Source organism: Bombina bombina, chromosome 2 (genome assembly GCF_027579735.1).
Source record: "Bombina bombina isolate aBomBom1 chromosome 2, aBomBom1.pri, whole genome shotgun sequence".
NCBI lineage: Eukaryota > Metazoa > Chordata > Amphibia > Anura > Bombinatoridae > Bombina > Bombina bombina.
The window spans coordinates 833,827,940-833,848,992 of NC_069500.1; the positions used below are offsets into that span (position 1 = coordinate 833,827,940).

Genomic DNA, 21,053 nt, shown 5'->3' on the forward strand with positions numbered 1-21,053 from the left:
TTCTCCAGGCCCTCCTGAAGAAAAGACAAAACACAGGAAACTCTCACCTGACTCCAAGAGAAACCCCTAGAGTCACACCATAAAGGTATAGACACCATACCTTATGAAAGGGATGCGAGTCTGAATTACGGTAAAATAACCCTACTAAAGAAACTCGATTAGTCTAGACTAGGATCAATCACCAAGCAGTCAGCTAAAGGGAAAATTAGGTTTGAAGGTAGAAATAGATCCTGAAACAGAAGGTCCTTCCTCAGAGGAAACTTCCAATGGGAAAGAACGACATCCTTACCAGAGCCACCAACCAAATTCTGTGAGGCCAAGCTAGAGCCCGAAGCCTGCTCCTGCTTGAAACTTGATATCACCCAAGATAGAGAGTGAACGGAGGAAACCTGTAGAGAGGACCGAAGTCCCAAGGAACCTCCAGAGCTGCCTACAGACACCTGATCGGAATCATTGAGGAGTTTAAACGAAACGCCATCATATCCAACTCTAGAACCCCCCACCTGAGGGTTATTCTTGAGAATACCTTTGGAAAAAATTAAAATGGTTAGCGCACTCACAGGATCGAACCTTCACTAGGGATACCACTGAAACAAAGTTCTATGGAAGGAACTGCTGAGCTAATTGCCAACCCTTCCTGAAGAAAAGAAAAGATTGCCTGCTCAGAAAATCCGCCTCCCAGTGTCCACCCTTGGGATGAGGAAGACAGAAAAGTGACAATAGTGAAACTCCGCCCCTAAAGAAAGCGAGTCACCTCCAGCATAGTTAAAGGAACTCTGAGTTCCTCCCTGGAAGTTGATATATGCCACTGAAAAAAGAAGTCTGATTAAATAAAACAAACCGGACCCAACTCACAATTCGGTAGCCTGCAAATCACATTTTAGGCGAGGATATATGTAACCCATTACAGAGACACATAGCCACAGCTAGATTTGAACTCTTGACTTTCAGCTTTGAAGGCAGCAAAGTTAACCACTAAGCTATCGTGGGACACCATCAAACAGAACATGAAGATGGCTACAACTATAAATAGGGAGGGCAGACTCCGACTGAGTCCCAGATCCCTCCCCAGACTGCTCCCCAGCCCAGAAAGGCTGGTATCCATAAACCCAATCTCTCAAAAAAGATCTCAGGAAATATGAGCCCTGAGACAGATTGTCCTGAGAGAGCCACCAGGGCTGAGGGTCTATCTCGAGGTCAAAGACTATCCTCTGATAGAGAACAGAAAGATCTCTGCACCATTGTCTGAGCGCACCTACATAGTAACATAGTTACTATTAATCCTATATACAAAACCACAGAAGGACGGACGGATTGAATCTTTTACCTTCCGTCAAGAAAGACGTCAATGGAGATCGACTATGATCGTCCCTAAAAAACAAAACTTGGTATCTGAAACCAAGAAACTCTAAATTAGAAATTTATAGAGGCCCTTTGACTTTAAAATTTTTTTTCCACTAGTCCAGGGTTAAAAAACCCACGACTACTTGCAGATAATTCTCAGCAGAGAAAAGCAAGATACAGAGAAAAAAGAAGGAAAAACCGGACAAGATATGACCGTCCTATGCTAAACAGTTTCTCGTATGAGAAAATCTAGGAATCCTAATTAATATAGATAATAAGAAAAAATGTGAAAACACATTCATAGAACAATTGGCTGTAGCAGGATTGCTGTTAACCACCCAATTGCTAGGCAGCCAAGACAACATCATACTACTACAGTCCAAATAAGGTCCGAAAGCATTATTATAAAGACCATACAAGACGACATTGAAGGAACAAGTGCCTTGAGAGAGACCTGAACTCAAGACCTTCAAATGATGAGACTGACGCGCTACATACTGCGCTAACAAGGAACATCTTTAAAACTTATACCTTGGGATTGAACCCCGGACTCTGGTTTGTCAAGTTTAGCTACTTAACCATTGTGCTAGCCAGACAGGCAAATGCCATAAAGGGCCATGAAGGCACAGGCCTGAGCAAATATCACCTCAATAAGAGAGTGGTGAAAATACTACATTTATATATTTGAAATATAGAAATAAATATATTAGTGCCCTTAAAGACACTAAGAAATGAGTATGATACATGAAAACAATCCATAACCCATATGTTAATTACATCACCCCAATATGAGGGATAATACAATATGTATTCCTATAAGATTTTGGAAATATATTAGTTATCCAAAAAACACTACAAAATTTAGTATGAGACATGAAAATAGAACATGTAACAGAAATTAGGCCCCTATACATAAAATAGGAGAACATACATGTCACGGTAGGAAACATAGAAGAAACATATCAGGATGTATTATATATATTTTTCCTTTAACAAAGGAGGTCAATAAAATTATGAACTTCCATAGGAGCCCCAATAAAATACTACATACTATAGTAATAGATTTGGTGCCATCCAGAAAAAAAACTCAAAGAAGTTTTACATGACTTAAAAATAAATACTATTGAGAATTCTCAAAAGTAATGATAAATACTATTAATCGTCACTAGATGGTAGTAGACAACAGGGATTCCCTGTCAAATGTAAGAATGTAGAAAAAAAATTAAATCCCTTAAAGGGACACTGAACCCAAATGTTTTCTTGCATGACTCAGATAGAGCATGAGATTTTAAGCAACTTTCTAATTTACTCCTATTATCAACTTTTCTTAATTCTCTTACTATCTTTATTTTAAAAGCAGGAATGTAAATCTTAGCAGCCAGCCCACTTTAGGTTCAGCACCATGGATAGCGCTTGCTTATTGGAGGCTTACATATACCCACCAATAAGCAAGCATAACCCAGGTTCTCAGCCAAAAATTGGCGGCTCCTATACATCACATTCCTGTTTTTTATTAAAGATAGCAAGAGAACGAAGAAAAATTGATAATAGGAGTAAATTAGAAAGTTGCTTAAAACTGCATGCTCTATCTGAATCATGATAGCCAAAATTTGGGTTTAGTGTGCCTTTAAGTTAACTCCTTCCATAATACACCTCTACACAATAATAACAACCACTCTGTTCTCTAGAGAAATAATACTGCTCTAGAGAAAACTATGTTTAAGTGATAATAACAAAGAAAGCCCCAGACTGTATAATCTTTTCTTAAAATACAGAATACTATGGGCTATCTGACCCTAGAGACACATAAAATAAAGTATAGGACCCAAATAAGATATAGTTTGTGCACAAACATTATATATATATATATATATATATATATATATCTCGAAGAAGAACTGAGGTAAAGAAATACTGCACTGGAAAAAGGAGATCCTTTCCGAGGTGCAGAGCAGCCGCGCCAAACGACCCTGTTCATAGTGGGACAAGCAATTTTAAAATGTGTCCCAAGAAAAATAATGGCGTCCTACACATGGGCACGAAAACCATACATGAGAGCCCCTTGCTAGTTTTAGAGAAAAAGCAACTATCTTCTGATGGAACACCCCCGCCTCCAAAATTGGGAACAGAAAATGCACTTCATAAAATCATAGCACGCTGAGTGGTGCAGATGTGGAAGAATATATTAAGTAGTGCGCTAAGGCCGCTTCATTCCGCCAACTGACGATCCAATATAAGATAATTTTGCGATGCGGAAATGCGCAGCAACTTATGGGGGAACCGCTACCTGACAACCCCTGTCGAACTCCCACTAGTAATTTAATGGCTTCATGGCCTCTCCATACCAATGGAAAGAAAATAGGATTATGTTTTAAAATGTGATCTATATGTTCCAACAAAAAAAAAGTGTCCCTTTAAATGAAATTTTGTTATGCGTTCAGTATAGCGGTTTTAATCTCTACTTTACAGCATTATATATGTTTCTAAATGAGTATTTATGTAATAATGAAAGAGCCAAAGGCAGAAGGTGCTTGCCAGATAGGACGGTGCCCCCCTAGTGTTTCTGTAAAAACTGTCCTGTTTAAGCTACCAACAAAACATCTTTCATTAACTGATTATTTTAAAGGAATAGTCTAGTCAAAATTAAACTTTCATGATTCAGATAGAGCATGTAATGTTAAAGGGACACTGAACCAATTTTTTTTCTTTTGTGATGCAGATAGAGCATGTAATGTTAAGCAACTTTCTAATTTACTCCTATTATCGATTTTTCTTCGTTCTCTTGGTATCTTTATTAAAATAAGCTGAAATGTTAGGAGCCGGCCCATTTTTGGTTCAGGACCTGGGTAGCACTTGCTGATTGATGGCTACATTTAGATACCAATCAGCAAGCGCTACCCAGGTGCTGAACCAAAAATGGTGCGGCTCTTAAAGGGACAGTATACACTCATTTTCATATAACTGCATGTAATAGACACTACTATAAAGAATAAGATGCACAGATACTGATATAAAAATCCAGTATAAAACTGTTTAAAAACTTACTTAGAAGCTGTCAGTTTGGCTCTGTTGAAAAGGTAGCTGGAAAGCCCACTGCAAGTGGCAAATAATACTCTCCCCCCTCCCCCTTCTTTTGCATATGAAAAGACCCTTTACACAAACAGGAGCAAGCTGGAGAAGGTAGCTGACAGTATTCACTTAAAACTTTTGGGCTTGGTTAGGAGTCTAAAAATCAGAGCAATGTTATTAAAAAATAAGCAAAACTATACATTTATTTAAAAAACAACTTTATGGGCTATATAAATAGATCATCTATAAAACATTTATGCAAAGAAAAAATGAGTGTATAATGTCCCTTTAAGCTCACATTTCTACTTTTTTTTTAATAAAGATACCAAGAGAACAAAGAAAAAAATGATAATAGAAGTAAATTAGAAAATTGCTTAAAATTGCATGCTCTATCGGAATCATGAAAGTTTAATTTTGACTAGACTATCCCTTTAAATTGATTCTTCAGCCCTTTAAACACTCATATCAATTAACATTAAAAAGTAAAATAAATTATATATAATGATGTATTCAAAGTAAATATTAGCCTGAAAATAATATGTAGATTAAACTTTTAAACATATATTAATTGTTTAAATATTAAATAAATAAATGTTAACTTTTAGTTTCTATTATGTACTTTTGTTTCTATAAAGTAAGGGGTTATGTTAAAACCGAACTAAATTACCTGGCTAATCTCTATTGCTGAGAACAATTAGGGTCAGTGTGCAAACAATGGCTGTATGGAATATATCTATGTTAAAATAAGGTTTTAAAAGTCCCTTTAAAGGGACACTAAACCCCAAAATTTTCTTTCATGATTCAGATAGAACATGCAATTTTAAGCAAATATCTAATTTACTCCTATTATCAATTTTTATTTGTTCTCTCTCTATCTCTCTATTTGAAAAAGAATGCATCTAAGCTAAGGAGTCAGTCAATTTTTGTTTCAGAGCCCTGGGCAGCATTTATCCACCAATTAGCAAGGACAACCCAGGTTGTGAAACAAAAATGGACCGGCTTCTAAACTTACATTCTTGCTTTTCAAATAAAGATAGCAAGAGAATGAAGAAAAATAGATAATAGGCGTAAATTAGAAAGTTGCTTAAAATTGCTGCTCTATCTGAATCATGAAAGATAAAATTTGGGTTCAGTGTCCCTTTAACATTACTATATTCTAAACAACATCCACAGAACCATTGTTTGCACGGTTTATCTCTTCAACAAGGGATAGCTAGAGAAGAAAGGAAATTTGCTGATATAAGTAAATTGAAAAGTTTTTTTTTAACTAACATAATCTGTCTGAATCATGACAATCCATGTCATTTTAACACTTTTTAATCATTTAGAAAGATAACTAGCATTTTTTTTATAATAATGTTGTTTTTCTGTAAAACTGTAAGATGGTTCGCCCATTTTTATCTTTTCAAGCTTCCATGGACTCCATGACTGATAAAGCAAAACAGAAACTAAAAAGAACTAAAGTATCGCTTGACTCTAGACGTTTTCTTCACCTCTCTCCTTGTCTATAACCACTTTTGTGAGAAACTCCCACACTGCCTGAGCAGTATGCTCTACCCTGCTCCCCACTGCCCCTATAACTGGAGGTCATCTTCCTCCATTCTTCTCTCCGTTACCCATTACAACAAGGAATCTGGTCGGTCAGCGTTTTCATTAAGAGCTCCTCAACTGTGGAATAACTCCCCAGAAAGCACCAAATCCTCTGGCAACCTGAGATCCTTGTAAAGAAATGTCTCTCTATCTTTACAAACAAATCAATCCTGTCAAAACTGTAAATGATGAAAAGACCTACCTGTGTATGTGTACTGCTATGTAAACATGTAACTATTTGTACAATATGTATTGCATTGTTGGCATATACCAGAACATACTTGAAAACGAGAGAAATCTCAATGTATTTTTTCCTGGTAAAGCATTTTATGAATAAATAATAAATAAACTAGACTAGATGGGAACTTTTAATCAGATTTAAAAAAAAAAATTCAACTAAAGTGAAAATTTAAGAGGGTCTGCATTGTGGCAGATCAAAAGTCATTCAATATTTAAAAATGTTCAATCTTTCAAAACTACTCTACATATGAACAAGGATGGGTGCATCTTTTGCAACATGAATTTTGATACATTTGTTCGTTTGAATTGAATTTTGAATGTCCATGTAACATTCTAACATTCTTTTGGCAAATGTTCGTTTTTGAATTTTAAAAAAACATTCTAAAATATTTGTTAGAATAATCGAATGTTAAGCTATGTATTTTACATCAAATTTTAAAATATTATTAACATTCATTTTCAAATTAGTTTTATGGGAATCGAAATTTTAACATTCGATTTTAGATTTCAAAATAGTATTTCTAATATACAGCTATATTTTATAAATGTAATTGAATTTGATTTGGAAATAGTTTTTGTAATCTACATTTATCCTACAAAAAAAGGCAAGCGGTAGATGGAGTTTGGCTTTTGAAAAACAATTACAGCTAACAAGATGTTAATTTGTTTGAAAATGTTTAGATATGGCTGATGTTACGGAAGGCATTCCAAGAATACGGAAGTGTTTTGTACCTGCGTGGTGGCTACTCTCCCTTTGAGGCCCTGCACACTAATGTAGCACAAGTGAATTACTAATCTAGAAGAAAAAAAAAAAAGATTTTGGCTGCTGCTCCTCCTTTATCTCTGCATAATAATCACATTAAAACTGCACACACCAGTAAACTTCAATTTGAAGCATTTTTGTTATATGCATGTGTTTAGAAATTAGAATGCTAGAATGATACATCATAACCCTTTAACGACCACACCGTATACTGTATTGTCTGTAAAGGCTTAATTTGTGTCCTATAAGCCACTGCTGACTATCTGAGAAGCTCTAGGTGCATGGGCCCTCAAAGCATATGTGCGTATGCTGCAAAGACAAAATTGAGGACAATACCATGCACACTTTTGCATCTCTCTTAGAGGCAAAAGTATATAACCTACACACTTAAACAGACAGTGTACTATAAAATGTTCAGCCTTTTAATTTGTTCCCACTGATTCACTTTACCTGCAGGAGTGTATAAAAATTGTTTACAAATAATTTGTTTACCTTTATCTTGGTATTTGAAATGTCTGCTCTTGACTGGAGTATCACCACATATACTAAAAATAGTAATATGTTAGCATTGGCTACAGAAAAGCTATGTAAACATAGCCAGCAGAAGAAATTAAATCACACTCTAAGTGGGCATTAGGGGGGGGGGGGGAAAGTAATAATATGTTAATTTTTAATTGTCCTTTCTAGGTATTGAACTTTTATATACAGACAGTGATAAGATTAGAAAGCATTTGAGTGTATAGAAAGTGAAAAGATAAGATGGTCTGATTTTTCTCTGCAAGTTCTGCCTATTTTAATGGGTTGTGGTTTCAAAGAACAAAACCAGCTATTCCATGTACAAAAATAAACCTAATGGAAAAATGTATCATACATCTTATACTCTGCTGCTGGCAGCATGCTTGGAAATTATTTTCAATAGCATAAGGCAGAAAAAAATCTGTTTATGGATGGGAGGCTGGCTAAGGCTGCTGACAGTATACTACAAGGTTTAATTTTTGGGGGGGAATGTGCCATTTTCTAACTTTTAATAAAAAATGGAGAGAATAGCTGATTAGTATATGGAGGCTAAAGACGGTTGTTAGTGAATTTTGACAAGAAATTAAAATGTTTATATATTTAATACATTAATCTAATAGCTAACCTTGGCACCCCTGATGTTTTCAGAACAACTTTCCTCATGATGCTCACTAGACTGCAGAGTGCCTGAGCATCATGGGAAATGTAGTTTCAAAACATCTTGAGTGCCAATGTCAGCCACCACTGATCTAAGGCATTCCAAACATATAGAAATAAATCTGATATCCAGATTGCATACGTTTGCAAATTGCGTTGCAAAACAAAAAAACAAGCAAAAGCAAAACAACTTTTTGTGAATATGATGGATTTTAGATCTCTACATATTTATGAAAAGAAAAGGTTTAATTGAGTTATATATACATCTTTTGTAGCAGAGGTGTAAAGAACGTGGTGCACTGGGTGATTGAATGTCCTTAGGTACCAGAATTTATACATAACTATAATATTTAAAAAAATAAATAAATAATAATCCCCCACACATATTTAGAAACCAATCAAAACACAGATATGACTAACAACTTTAATATGTACACAGTGAGTTTACAGCCTGCGTCATATGTAGTAAAGGTCTATTCTAATATCTGTGCTTTATTATCTGCTCGCTTTGTCTTATCCTATGTACCTGATAAATGGTGCCAAAATGCTGAATTGTGGCGCCATTTATCAGCTAGATAGATAAATAGCCCTTATCAATGCATACAGAGAGTTTCGTGTTTCAGCATTTATCACTGTTTTTATTCTTTCATGCCTAAATGTTGAGTGCAGTTTAAAGGGACGTTAAACAGCAACGTGCATGCAGGGCCATCTTTAATATTGACTGGACCCTGGGCAAACATTTTCTTGGCCCCCCCACTCCATGCAATTTCACTCTCCACCCCAACATCCCAAAAAACAACTAAATCAATTTTTTTTTTTTTTTTTTTTATTATTAGCCCAGAAGTGGATCATCCACTGCTGGGCTAATCATTAAAAAATGAAATACATTGCAATATGTGAAACTGGACCTAAGCAGTACTAATAAGTAAATAAATATATAAATTCCTCCACTGTGGATTAATTTAATATGCTTTTGAATGTGACTCTGGTGTGAGGTTAGCTGGTAAAGAGATTTAGAGCAGCCAACAGGAGCAAAGCAAGGTAAAGACTGAGGAGGAAGCATGGGGGTGCAGACAAATATAAGTTTACTGACTGGAACAGCAGAACTACTATGGGAAGCTGTAAAATCTGAGACAGAGAGAAAAAAAACTATAAAAATAAAGCTTACCTTAATATGTGACGTATCAGCATGACACTATACATCAGCCACAGCAGCACATGTCACTTCTTTGCTAGGAACAAGTTCCCTCTCATCCTGCACTAGACGATGCTGCATGGGCGAGGGGCGTGTGTGCATTCACTTATTCTTCCCACTGACACCTTTCTACAAAGCACTGTTCCCCTAATAAACTTCAGTTAGTTGATCTTAAGGACACAGCAGAAACAGCAGGGCTAAGGGAACCAGCAGGCTGGATGCTGTCTGTCCAAGGCTGCATGGATACAGTGTGAGACAAGTCACACAGCCTCAAGACTGAAGAGAGCAGTGTGTGCAGCTGCACAGACGCTCAAATCTTCACATGCCTGCTGCATGCGCCTACAGTCAGCCCTACCCAGAAACAATCCCCACCACCAGAGCAGTTACCTGGTAACAGTGGTAACCCAAGCAGGGCCTTTTCCGATGCAGTGGGATTGACTGGATGCCGAGTTAGGGCTTAGCATTCAGTGCTGCACAGTGCACACCTAAAACAGCACATGACACTAGCTAGGCATGTCAGATGACACCAGCATGGTCTGTCACAGTTTCTGACAAATAAATATAAGCAGAGAACTTTTGACTGTGACAGTATTAGGACTGACTGTGTGTGTTAGGACTGACTGTGTGTGTCCCCCATGTCACAAGACATCAACAGTCTGGCATGAACCAAAAAAACATTTTTTTTAGGACTCTTTGGCCCCTCAACAAAGACTGGGCCCTGGGCAGCTGCCCCTTTTGCCCTGTGTTAAAGACGGCTCTGCTTGCATGGTTACTACTCTAAATACTATGGTATTTCCTCCTGTACCTGCAGCTCTCTTCAAATCTGTTCTCTTATTTTAACTCATTACAGGATTCAGTTGGTAAAGCTCTACATTTTATACTGGGTACCGCCATCTTGTAGCTTGTGTATTGTTGCATCATGTGACAGGAGCAGGGCACTTTCACAGATCTGTGATTTTACCGGCTTTTTATAGTAAGGAGCCGAATTATCAAGCTCTGAATGGAGCTTGATGCCCCTCTAAAGACCGCTGCTCCATAACTTGTCTGCCTGCTCTGAGGCTGCGGACATCAATCCACCCGATCCTATACGATCGGGCTGATTGACACTACCTGCTAGCTGGCTGCGAATCTGCAGGGGGCAGCATTGCACAAGCAGTTCACAAGAACTGCTTGTGCAATAATAAATGCCGACAGCGTATGCTGTCAGCATTTATCGATGTGCAGCGGACATGATACACTACATCGTATCATGTCCGCTCGCACTTACATAAATCAGCCCCTTAGACTCAAGTTTATCTCACAAACAGAGAGCAGAAGTCTTACATTTTGCAGGTTTTTTTTGCAAGTTAAAAAACAAATATAACCTCCAAGATAATGGCGCCCAGTGTGACAATGCAGAGCTTCACTAACTAATAGTTTTAAAGGATTAAAATAAGAGAATCACTTTGAAGACAGCTGCAGACACAGGAGGAAAACAATAGCACAGTGAGTTGTAACCAAGCTACTGTAGTTGTACTCGGAATGTTAAAGGGATATTCCAGCCAAAATTGGAAACCACATGGATGCTGCATTTCAGTATTGAACAGAAGCATTTTTGTAATATACATGCATTAGCAAAATGCTTCTAATAAAAGCTATAACTGTTTTAAAAGAGTATTTACATATGCAACGTGCACCAGCATTTTAAACACAGTACTTGCTCAGAGAGCCTAAGGTGCTTGTACCATCTGGTAATGATTCAATGTGTTAATTGCTGACATAATACAAGCCCCAGTGATTATCTGAGCAGCTGCAGTATTTAAAATGTGGGTAAAGTGACAATATCTAGCTATGCTTCACATGCACGTGCAAAGAAAAATGTTAACACTAAAACAATGATAACTTTTACTAGAAGCATTTTTGCTAATACATGTATATTGCAAATATGTTTCTATTAAAAGAAGTAATTAATCTATGTGCATTTATATTTTGACTGGAATGTCCCTTTAATGTCTCTTTAAGTGCCTGGTCAATTGGGGTTGTTTTCTGGCCGATCTGACACAATGCCCATGCCCAACCCCCTGCCCCAAAACTCCCCCACAAAAAAAACAAACAAACAAGAAAATGGAGGCCATTACCAGTAGGCTTCCTATCAGTATGCCATCATTAAAATAGAAATATTAAAGTGACATATATGGTTATGGTATAGTTATTATCACTGTGATTACCTTGTATCTATGCCAATTTTGGCATCCGACTGATAACATGACTATTTATTTATTATCTATTTACTTGCATTTTAGCCAATTAGTGCAGTGTCAGCCACAACTCCATGGAAGAGAGCACAATGTTATCTATATGATCCACATGGATTAGCAGTGAAATGCTAATAAAAAAGCATGTGATAAGAGGCTGTCTTTAGTGGCTTATAAAGTATATTAATCTAACAATGTTGGTTGTGCAAAGCTGGGGAATTGGTATTAACCCCTTAATGACCACAATATACCCTGTATGTCACTGGTCGTTAAGGTTTTTTTCCGGACATAATAGCACAAGTCTAGCAAGAACACGCTATTAATGCCCTCCCTCCAGAAGGCTTTGTGGAATAGAGCAGTCTCAACGCTGGTGGCAAGACCACGGTATAAAACAATCAAGTCCCAAAAAAAGGCCAGCGACATACAGGGTACGTCGCTGGTCCTTAAGGGGTTAAAGGCGTTATCTATCTTTTTAAACAATAACAATTTTGGTGTTGACTGTCCCTTTAAGGGAAAGTCTACCTGAAAGTCTACTTAAAAATTGTTATTGTTTAAAAAGATAGATAATCTTTATTAATTAGTTACCCTTTCACCAGTTTTGCATAACCAACAGAGTTATATTAAAGAGATAGAAAAGTCAAAATTAAACCATCATTCAGACAGAGCATGTGATTTTAAACAACTTTCCAATTTACATTTATTATCTAATTTGCTTTGTTCTCTTGGTATCCTTTGTTGACGACTAATCCTAGGTTGACTGTTAGAAGTTTAGGAGCATGCACGTGTCTATAGCAGTCTATGGTAGCAGTGTTTATAACTATGTATAACATAGCTATAAACATGCAAACACTGCTGCCAGATGGCTATAGACAAGAGCACGCTCCTGAGCTCACCTAGGATTACTCTTTAACAAAGGATATAAAGAGATTAGAGAACTAAGCAGAATTGATAATAGAAGTAAATTTGAACTTTGTTTCAAATATCATGCTCTATCAAATAAATTTAAGTTTACAGGGAGTGCAGAATTATTAGGCAAGTTGTATTTTTGAGGATTAATTTTATTATTGAACAACAACCATGTTCTCAATGAACCAAAAAAACTAATTAATATCAAAGCTGAATAGTTTTGGAAGTAGTTTTTAGTTTGTTTTTAGTTATAGCTATTTTAGGGGGATATCTGTGTGTTCCGGTGACTATTACTGTGCATAATTATTAGGCAACTTAACAAAAAACAAATATATACCCATTTCAATTATTTATTTTTACCAGTGAAACCAATATAACATCTCAACATTCACAAATATACATTTCTGACATTCAAAAACAAAACAAAAACAAATCAGTGACCAATATAGCCACCTTTCTTTGCAAGGACACTCAAAAGCCTGCCATCCATGAATTCTGTCAGTGTTTTGATCTGTTCACCATCAACATTGCGTACAGCAGCAACCACAGCCTCCCAGACACTGTTCAGAGAGGTGTACTGTTTTCCCTCCTTGTAAATCTCACATTTAATGATGGACCACAGGTTCTCAATGGGGTTCAGATCAGGTGAACAAGGAGGCCATGTCATTAGATTTTCTTCTTTTATACCCTTTCTTGCCAGCCACGCTGTGGAGTACTTGGACGCGTGTGATGGAGCATTGTCCTGCATGAAAATCATGTTTTTCTTGAAGGATGCAGACTTCTTCCTGTACCACTGATTGAAGAAGGTGTCTTCCAGAAACTGGCAGTAGGACTGGGAGTTGAGCTTGACTCCATCCTCAACCCGAAAAGGCCCCACAAGCTCATCTTTGATGATACCAGCCCAAACCAGTACTCCACCTCCACCTTGCTGGCGTCTGAGTCGGACTGGAGCGCTCTGCCCTTTACCAATCCTGCCACGGGCCCATCCATCTGGCCCATCAAGACTCACTCTCATTTCATCAGTCCATAAAACCTTAGAAAAATCAGTCTTGAGATATTTCTTGGCCCAGTCTTGACGTTTCAGCTTGTGTGTCTTGTTCAGTGGTGGTCGTCTTTCAGCCTTTCTTACCTTGGCCATGTCTTACCTTGGCCATGAGCAGATTTCAAAGGAACAAGATCTTCCTGTCTATAAATCAGTCCAGATTGGAATGCATAGAAAGAACTGTTTGCAGAAAAATGCAAGTGAAGTCTGTGTTGTGTGATTATTTTATTAGGTTCATAATGCTGTTCAGAAAATGTTTTTGTTCATTTAACTTAATTATATATTCTGTGTTGTGTGATTATTTTATTAGGTTTATAATGCTGTTTAGCATTTAAAGTCTTCATTTCAAAGCTTTAAAAATAATGTATTAGGTGTTACTTATGACAATTTTGAGAGGGGCCTGGAACCTATCTCCCTCACTTCCCATTGACTTACATTATAAACTGGGTTTCAATTTACAACGGTTTCGATTTACAACCATTCCTTCTGGAACCTAACCCCAGCGTAAACTGAGGGCTAACTGTAATAGCAATATAAGTTTTATAGCAGTTGATTGGTCTGTTGTGGCTGATGTCGTCTGTGATGCATTAATATCCTAGCAATTTTCTCTGAAATACCAGAATTGTGTGTGGCCTTTGCATGCTAGGTGATATTAAGAATATTTGGTGGTGTATATTTATTTATTTATATATATATCATAGTTCAGTTTATTTTTATTATCAATAAACAATGCAGTGAGCTGCACAGACTCTCAAATCTATGTTACATTGCAATGGCACTGGGTTTGCCAACCAACCAGTATTATTTTACCCATGTGGAAGGTTCAGATAAATTTAGATAATAAAGACTAAATACATAAATAAAGGTCCTATTGTGTCATTTCTTATTACTGTGTAATATCATTTAAAATAATAATTTGACAGATTTAGAGTTTGAATTGTGCTGCATAATTGGTTTTGTAAATGTATGCTAATCCCCCAAGGAAGGTAACAACCCTAAGTGGGACATATATACTTTATGTCCTATAACTTCCTTTTATCTATGTCAGTGTCAACTTGCAATGTGTGGGATGTGCAGATGCTCATAACTCTACTTTATGTGGGGCAACTTTAGTATATTAATAATCATAAAACATTATAATCCGGATTGAAAAGCTGTCACTGACGCATTTCGGTTTCATACCGTAGCCATAAATAGCATATATTTTTCTTTCACCTTTTAAAAAGACATTAAAGGGACAGTAAAGTCTTAGACAGTCATGATTTAGACAGAACATACAATTTTAAACAACTTTCCAATGTACTTCTATTATTTAATTTGTTTCCTTCTCGTGTTATCCTTTGCTGAAAGGTTTATCTTGGAAAGCTCAGGAGCAGCAAATAACCTAGGATCTAGCTGCTGATTGGTGGCTGCATATATATGCCTATTGTCATTGGCTCACCCATGTGTTCAGTTAGATACCAAGAGAATAAAACAAATGATACCAAGAGAATGAAGCAAATTTGATAATAGAAGTAAACTGGAAAGTTGTTTAAAATTGTACGTTCTACCTAAATCATAAAAGAAAAATTTTGGGTTTCATGTCCCTTTAAACTCTCAAAAGTTTGATCACACATTATTTAAAAATGTAAAAAAAAAACCCATATTTTTACGTATGAAGTTCAAGTTTTTTTATGTGGTTTTTTTTTTTAACAAAAATTGCATGTTTGTGCCATACTAGTCCTTGGGATTGAAGTTGCACTGGCTAATAAACAAAACACCCACAGATCTATTGGTGAAAAGAGACCCCCACGGTGCCCACCTCACAAACATAGAGATAGAAAGTGTTTTTTTCTCAGCCCAATAGCATTTACAAAAAACAATGATATACATTTTAAAATACCATTTTTAACATGCAACAGGATCACAGGATAAAAACCTTTTAATTCATTCTCAGAATACTCAAGGATGCCATTTAGATAACACGCAGAGCCTGGAGCTTTTGGATCTTCTATTTGATTGTCAGGATGGCATCCTACGAGATGAGCCCCTGGGTGTAGAAGACGTTTGGGCAGCACCAGAACCACATGTGAGTATTATATGAAGAACCAGGTTCTGATTACCTATATTTTTATGTGCCTATTACTTTTTCATGACAATGTTGTGGCACAGGTCCTCAGCCATGACCAGGAAGCCTTCCTCTACTCTCTGCTGGTACCTGCTGATTCACCATCAGACTCTCCCCTCTGGTCGCCCGCAGCCAGTGACAGTGGAGTATCTGAAGACATGCACTCAGACCAGCTAGACAGTCCGGCACAGTATAACCAGTATGCTGACTCCTGTCATGTGATTCCAGGGAATGGGGAGCATCGAGAAGGAGATGTGTCCATAGACCTGGGTGAGCAAGTTAATCTGTAAAATAACTGAGCACTAGCTGCTTATTGGTTGCTGCCTACTGTATATGTCCCTTCTTACTGGTTCACCCGATGTGTTCAGCTAACTCAGAGTAGTGCACTGCTGCTCCTTCTTCAACAAAGGATACTTAGACAATGAAGCAAATATGATAGTAGACGTTAATTGAACAGTTGCTTAAAATTGTGTGCTCTATCTGAATCAAGAAATAATTTGTTTGCGGTTTCATATCCCTTTAAATGAGCAGTAAATACAGTAAATTTGCATAGTCAACAAATACATGATAAAATGATAATACAATAGCACTGAGGGGCCGATTTAACAAGGGCCGAATAGCCCCTGATCCCCCCTGTTTCTGAGCAGTTAAGACCGCTGCTCCTTAACTCGTACACCTCCTCTGAGGAGGCAGACAGCAATCAACCCAATCGGATATGATTGGGTTGATTGACAGCCCCTGCCAGCGGCATTGCACAAGCAGTTCATTAGTTAAATGTTAAATGCCGGCATTTAGCGATGTCGGGTGGACATGATTCGCTACAGCGAATCATGTCCACCCGCATTTGATAATTCGGCCCCTATGTCTGAACTTCAAATGAGTAGTAGATATTTTTCCGACAAATTTCAAAGTTATTTCTATTTACACTCCTACTGAATTATGTGACAGCCACCAGCCAATCACAAATACATATACGTAGATTCTGTGAATTATTGCACATGCTCAGTAGGAGCTGGTGACTCAAAAAGTGTAAATATAAATAGACTGTGCACATTTTGTTAGTGGAAGTAAATAGCAAAGTTGTTTAAAATTGCATTCTCTATCTATATCATAAAAGTTTAATTTTGACGTGAGTGTCCCTTTAAGAGTTAATACAGTTAAACAAAATGTTAAAACCAAGGTTTATTTGCTAAAAACTATATTTAGATTTCAAATGCCCATTGATCATCTCAAAACTACTGAGAAATAGCTGAGACAAATTCTTTATATAAAATTATCTTTCCAATAAGACTCAAAATATAAATGAAAAGAGGGATGAACCAATTTGTGTATTATACTATAGTAACTTTCTTTTTTTCATTAGTTTTGTCATTAGTGACCTCAGGAGACCTGTGTCAGATAAAAAGTAATGGAACATGGCTTCTTTGCAATTAAAATCCTTAAATGTCCTATTTCTGACAAGCCAATGAGAAAGGCCATTAATCGGCTGAATACAAGGATCATACCCCTGGCCTTATTCTTTTGTAGCCTGTATGGCCGGAAAGATGGTGAACTATCTCTGGTCATGTAGCCATATTTTGCTGTTTGATCAAGATCATCTCTGTTGACTTGTTCCTTAATAAAAATGTAAAAAGGTCTTCAGGTGATCTGGTGTAGTGACGTAACTGCACAAATTGGGGTTATGATAGAGTTGTCCTGTATAAATTGGACTGATTTCTTGTAAATATATGTGTATTTATATACCTGTTAATATACATACTTAGATTCGTAGTAAACTCTTTGCAACAATGGAGACCCATTCAGTGTTTTTTTCACTTAACTAAGTTGTAATGGTTTATTGTTTTTTACCATATAATTATATTTATTTAGCATTAAATTAAAAATCCAACATATTTTACAAATGATTTCTCTTTCTGCTGCTTTAGACATGTACACAGGCCAATACTTCCATGATGACCACTTAGAAGTGCCGTTGAATTCACCAAATTCTTCTTACCAGCTGACAGTGAAAGACCTTCTGCTATCCAACAGCAGTGACATGGTAAGCCATATGAAGCATTTTAGATTGGCAAAACATTAACCACTCTATTCAGAGCACTATTAACAGGACACATGAAAGCTACTTTGTTACTTTCACTTATAATGCTTGTCAGTGGTTAAAACAGGAATACATTTAAAGTGACATTAAACACTTTGAGATGGTAATATAAAATGATAAATTGTATATAATAAAACAACTTTGCAATATACTTTTATTATTTATTTTGTCCTCTTTACCTGTAATTCCATTCTGAAATTGTGAGCTTTTCAGTTCCTGTTAGAAATGGAAGTGCAGAACACTGTTAAATCCAGCACAGCCATTGGCTGCACACTCTAGTGACCTATTTATAACTGACCCTAATTGGCCACAGCAGAGAAGGTAACCTAAGTTACAACATGGCAGCTCCCAGTGTTTTATAGACACTAAAACTTTACACTTATTTTGTCACTTTTTAAACAGCTAATGAAACTTTAAAAAATACATCTACATGTTAGTCATGGACTAATCTTTTCTTTGAATGCATCATTCTATCCAGCATGTATTTAGTGTTTAATGTCCCTTTAAGTAAAAAGCACATTTATTTAAGGACAACTGAATGCAGTATAATTGTGTTGGCTGTAATGATCATAGGCACTGGAAAAATAATTAGACACAAGTAGAAGGCAACAGAGTTTTACATAAAGGGACACTCAAGGTAAAGTAAACGTTTATGATTCAGATAGACCATGCAGTTTTATGGAACTTTCCCATTTACTTTCATTATCACATTTTGCACAGTCTTTTTGCATACACACTTTCTGGAGAACAAGATCCTACTGAGAATGCGCACAAGCTCACAGGGTATACATATACTAGTCTGAGATTGGCTGATGTCTGTCACATGATACAGGGGGCTTCAGAGTAGTTGTTAATCATTGTCTTTTTATTATGCATGTGTTAATTATGCAATTTTAAAGCTCTGGGTGGGACTAGGATAGAGAAAAAGATAAGGGGAAGAGATGAAAATAAAGGGGATAGAGTGAGAAGAAAGAGAGAGAGAGGCGGAGAGAACCAAAATTCAGCTAAAAAAGTAGAAGCAAAGGAATAGAAGGGATGAGGATAGATAGTAAAGAGAAGAAGAGAGAATGGATAGATGTATTGAGAGAGAATGCAAGTTACAGTGAAGTGGGATACAGAGAAATGATAAGATTTTGAATACGAGAAATGTTTTAACCAATGCTAAGTAAATGTATTTTTCATTTAAAGGGGCATTATACTATAAAATTGTTTTCCCCTTAATGTGTTTCCAATGACTTGTTATACTAGCTGCAGAGTTTAACATGTATGGGAAGATAATCCTTTAGGTTTATTTTTATATATTAAATAGCTGTTTCTGGTATTTGAAACTTCAACCCAATCGAATGGGCTTTAAGAAGAACAGACTTTGTCATTCTCTCTCTCTCTCTCTCTCTCTATATATATATATATATAGTTTCTCTGCACCCTGGTAATTAAACGATTTGTATGCAAGGGGAAGTGTGCTCATTTTAATATATATATATATATATATATATATATATATATATATATATATATACACACACAAAGCCCTCCTTATCTTTTCTATAACCAGTACTTAAGGGGGGATACAACTGGAAAAATCAGTTATTTCCAATGGCAAAAGCAAGGCAAAGGAACTATTTGTAAACAATTGAATACACTACAGCAGGTAAATTAACCTCTTAAGGACATATGACGGAATTTTTCCGTCATAAAACAATTGAGCAAACAGAAAGCTGTGTCCTTAAAGGGTTAATCATTGGGAACATTTTAGAAGGGAAAAAGGTCACAGTACACTTAAAAATTATCCTTATACAGATCTCTGCAATACATATTCTCATAGCTTACTTCCCATAGAATGTACATTGCATTACTTTGCTGTATGTTCTTATGTGCGATTTCTTGTTCTTTGTTCAGCATCAGTCCCCAGTTCCCTCCCAACAAGGCCGCACTCCAGGAACATGTGGTGAGCTCATACTGACTGAAGATGAAAAGAAACTACTCAGCAAGGAGGGGGTATCACTGCCTACCCAGCTACCTCTCACCAAGGTAACAAGACTCATATCTCCCATCTCAATAAGGCAACACTATATATTCAGCTCTCCTCTGCACGGATAAATTCACACAGGCTTTAAGCTCTTGGAATAACGTTTAATGTAATAGTATTTCTAATGTTATCTATAAATGTAATATTCAATTCAAATATTTCTAATTTGAATATTGCATAATTTGAATTGAATTATGCAATATTCAAATTAGAAAAAATCAAATCAATATATTTGTAATAGTATTTCTAATTCTCTCTTTAAATGTTACATTTGAATTATGCAATATTCAAAATAGAAAAATTTGAATCTATATATTTTGTATCTTTTATGTATTAATTTACTAAATTCCCTACCACATGAACTATTGAAGTTCTGAATAGTATTTGTTAAATCGAATGTTACATTCAAAATTTCGATGTGGAACCTTGTTTAAGTTAATAAAGCTCATTTAAAAAAAGAAAATTGAATGTGGATATTTGATCTAATTATGAACATTCAAAAATAAAAGTAACATTTGAAAACTGGAAATAACATTCGATTACCGAATTTTAATGTTTTTTCCAATATGAATGTCCACAGGACTTTTCACTCTACCAAGCAAATTGCACTTTCACCACATTAGCCCATCCCTAGTAGCCACCTATCCAACATCTCCAAAGTAAATCACTTGTGAATTCCAGATGCCACTGAGACACTTATTCCCTCTCATCATCTGCTGACTTGAATATTGCAACCCCGTACTTACTGGCATGTATTCGCCTGACTCCCCCCTTTCAATGCTTGTTCAATTTGATCTCAAAACATCAAAATGTACCAGCTGTTCTTCTCTGCCAGTCTCTTATTCACTGGCTTCCCATAACTAAATAAAATAAAGTTAAAAACTCTGATCCTTAAAGGGAAATTGTACCATAATTTTTATTTCTCTTCTTTAATGTGTTCCCAATTATCTATTTTACCTGCTTGAGTGTGTTAAATTGTTTACAAAAAGCTCCTTTATTTTATCATTTGAAATACTTGATCTTGCCTGTTTTATTCCCACCTAAATTCAACATTTCAGTAACTTATTGTTCTCTCTAAGGACACAATGATCTAAAGCTCTCCGCTCTGGAGGTCTTGTCCGTACTGTGAGGTCTCAAAGAATTAAAAAAATGCTTGAGAGCTGTTTATCTTGCTTTGCAGGTTCTGTTTATAAAGGACAGAGACATACTTTAAAGTATAATGCTCAGAAAATCCCCAAAAGATTTTGTATAGTTTCTCTCCAT

At 36.3% G+C, this 21,053-nt stretch overlaps 1 protein-coding gene across 1 annotated transcript in view; it reads left to right on the forward strand.

Annotated features, from left to right (window-relative positions):
- Positions 1-21,053, forward strand: part of CREB3L3 (cAMP responsive element binding protein 3 like 3) — a 36,021-nt gene that overhangs the window by 6,093 nt on the left and 8,875 nt on the right. The window contains exons 2-5 of the mRNA XM_053700732.1: positions 15,493-15,624; positions 15,708-15,933; positions 17,589-17,704; positions 19,661-19,792. Of these exons, the coding sequence (XP_053556707.1) occupies positions 15,493-15,624; positions 15,708-15,933; positions 17,589-17,704; positions 19,661-19,792 (606 nt within the window). The remainder of the gene's footprint in view (positions 1-15,492; positions 15,625-15,707; positions 15,934-17,588; positions 17,705-19,660; positions 19,793-21,053) is intronic.